We start from the raw sequence: 2,184 nt of genomic DNA, 5'->3' as shown, positions 1-2,184 counted from the left end.
ACATGACTTTTCTTTTAGGGACGACAAGATGTAGTCACAGATGAGTTTTAATGAGAGTTTTCGTGGTAACTATGGAGAGAATTTTGTTTTCGAGTTAGGGCTTTATTTTCAGGGTTTGCATTTGTATGTTTAGTATGTTTAGGTTTATTTTTTCTATATTATACTCTCGTTTGTTTACTCATTTAATGAAAAGCCGAAGCCTCCTTTGCCCGTGGTTTTCATACTCTTTAGAGGAGTTTTCACATAATATTTATATTCGATCTTCTCTACTTTTCTATTTCATTGTTTATACGGGTTTATTCCCAACATTATTGTATAATTATACTAATATATAAGAATTCATCGATATATGGAAATAGAAATCTAATTAAAAGTTGTAGAAGGCATCCTTTTTATTATGCAAGGAAATAGAAATCTACACAGAGCTTGTACAAATCTTGTGTAGATCCAAAATCTAGAAACTGAAACTTCAGAAATCAACATAAAGCTAACAAATATTTATTGTAAAAAGACTCTATAACATTAAAATGGTGGATTTGCAGGGAATGCCATCTTCTATTTCAGCTCCCGCATATGATCACTTCTCTTGGGCCACTGAGTTTGCTTGCTTCAGCTGCTTGTCATAAATAAATAAATAAAAATGCAACGTGAGAGTTGTGCATAGGAGAAGCAAAAAGAAAATGGTTGAGCTGAGTTAAACCTGAAAGTAGGGTTCAAGCTTGGCTTTGAAACTGTCATACTCCTTTCGCAGCTCCAAGATGCCAGCTTTTGTCCTGCATATGCATGGAAGTCATCACATACATACATTTTCAAATCATACATATAACTATATTATAGATGTAAGCAAAGAATGTTACCCTTCCAGGTTTCCTTTCCCTAAAACTTGTCTTGTTTTGTTGACCTCTTTTAGTACTTTATTAGCACCAACACTTCATTAAAAACGAAAGTTTTCCATTAGAACAACGTTGATTAAGCTTTTTTCTTTTTAGGGATTCTTGGAAATTTACCTGGCACTGCTGCCCTTGAGCTGATGCAGGATGTTGTCCACTTTTATTGAATCAATAGGGATAGTTTTCCTTCATAAATTATGTTTTGAAGATTAGCACTCTAGTAATATTCATGTCATCATCTTAATCAATGTATACTTGTTGAAATGTGATATCAACAGAAGTGGAGAAGGAAGCGAAGGGTGAAGAAGCAAAGAAGAAGAAGAAGATAAAGAAAATGGAGTCTGGAGTGCCCCCTCCCTAGAGTGGTCTTCAGAAACATATAAATAAGGGGTTTATCAGATCGGATTTCGAGTCGGGTTATTTTTACTATAATTGTATAACAATACTTACATTGCCTGCTCAATAGTTTCTAGAAATGCAGTGGAGTCCCTGAAGTACATGGTAAACACCTCTTCAACAAAGTTGGGGTTATCTTTACCCTCTAGCTGCTCCAGTTGAGAAAATTTTTCGTCTAAAACCTCCTGAATTCATGTTTAACATAAAAACATCCTTAATTTTGTCAAATATAGATGCATGAATGCATGTTTTGATGTAAAGAGTAAATCAAACCTCATCAAAGAAGGATTGCCTCATTGCAGCGATTTTTTGATGAACATGTTTACTTTCCATTGAAGAAATTAAAACTAGTGAGTTTTAATTTGGAAGCTACTTGGTTATTCAACAATGGCTACCTAAACCTAACTATATATACCCAAAAAATGTTTTACTAAGAGCTGACAGATGTTTAAAAATGAAACATAAATGTTTTAAAAAAATTTATTACTTCAGATTTTCCGTATCTACTTTGAAGATTTTGGAATTAATGAATTTGATTCGAAAATTTACTATATACGTCTTTCGTTACTATTTAAAATTGTTATCATAATGTTGATTGAGTCTTTAACTCGATTGGACCGATTGAGTCTTAGCTCGATTGATATGGATATTGTTACCAATACAGGAAGACGTGAGTCTTAGTTCTAGGCATTGTATCAAGAGTAGATATGATCAGAACTTATAATAAGATTATTAAAAAAACTGTTATCATACTAACTTGAGGAAAATGATTTCCTCATTTAACCTCTCTTATGGAGTTAAAAAACTCTACCATCTAGGGGTGTAGCTAGGGGGCCAGCAAGGGTCTGGGCCTCCTTAAAATGGAAAATTTTTCATTTAAGCATTTTAAAATTTTAAA

General features: G+C 33.1%; 1 protein-coding gene across 1 annotated transcript; it reads right to left on the bottom strand.

The window, feature by feature from the left end:
• Nucleotides 1–374: 374 nt before the first annotated feature.
• LOC105773947 (histidine-containing phosphotransfer protein 4) lies at nucleotides 375–1,659 on the bottom strand. The gene is made up of 6 exons (XM_052632984.1): nucleotides 1,560–1,659; nucleotides 1,341–1,471; nucleotides 1,008–1,076; nucleotides 858–929; nucleotides 701–773; nucleotides 375–613 (listed from the first exon to the last, which is right to left on the bottom strand). Exons 1-6 carry the CDS (start codon nucleotides 1,617–1,619, stop codon nucleotides 578–580), a joined length of 441 nt encoding a protein of 146 aa, XP_052488944.1. The 5' UTR covers nucleotides 1,620–1,659; the 3' UTR covers nucleotides 375–577.
• Between the last annotated feature and the right edge of the window lie 525 nt (nucleotides 1,660–2,184).

Source organism: Gossypium raimondii, chromosome 6 (genome assembly GCF_025698545.1).
Source record: "Gossypium raimondii isolate GPD5lz chromosome 6, ASM2569854v1, whole genome shotgun sequence".
In the NCBI taxonomy this organism is placed as follows: domain Eukaryota; kingdom Viridiplantae; phylum Streptophyta; class Magnoliopsida; order Malvales; family Malvaceae; genus Gossypium; species Gossypium raimondii.
Note: the sequence above shows the minus strand (reverse complement) of the source record. Positions and strands in the feature narration are given on the sequence as shown.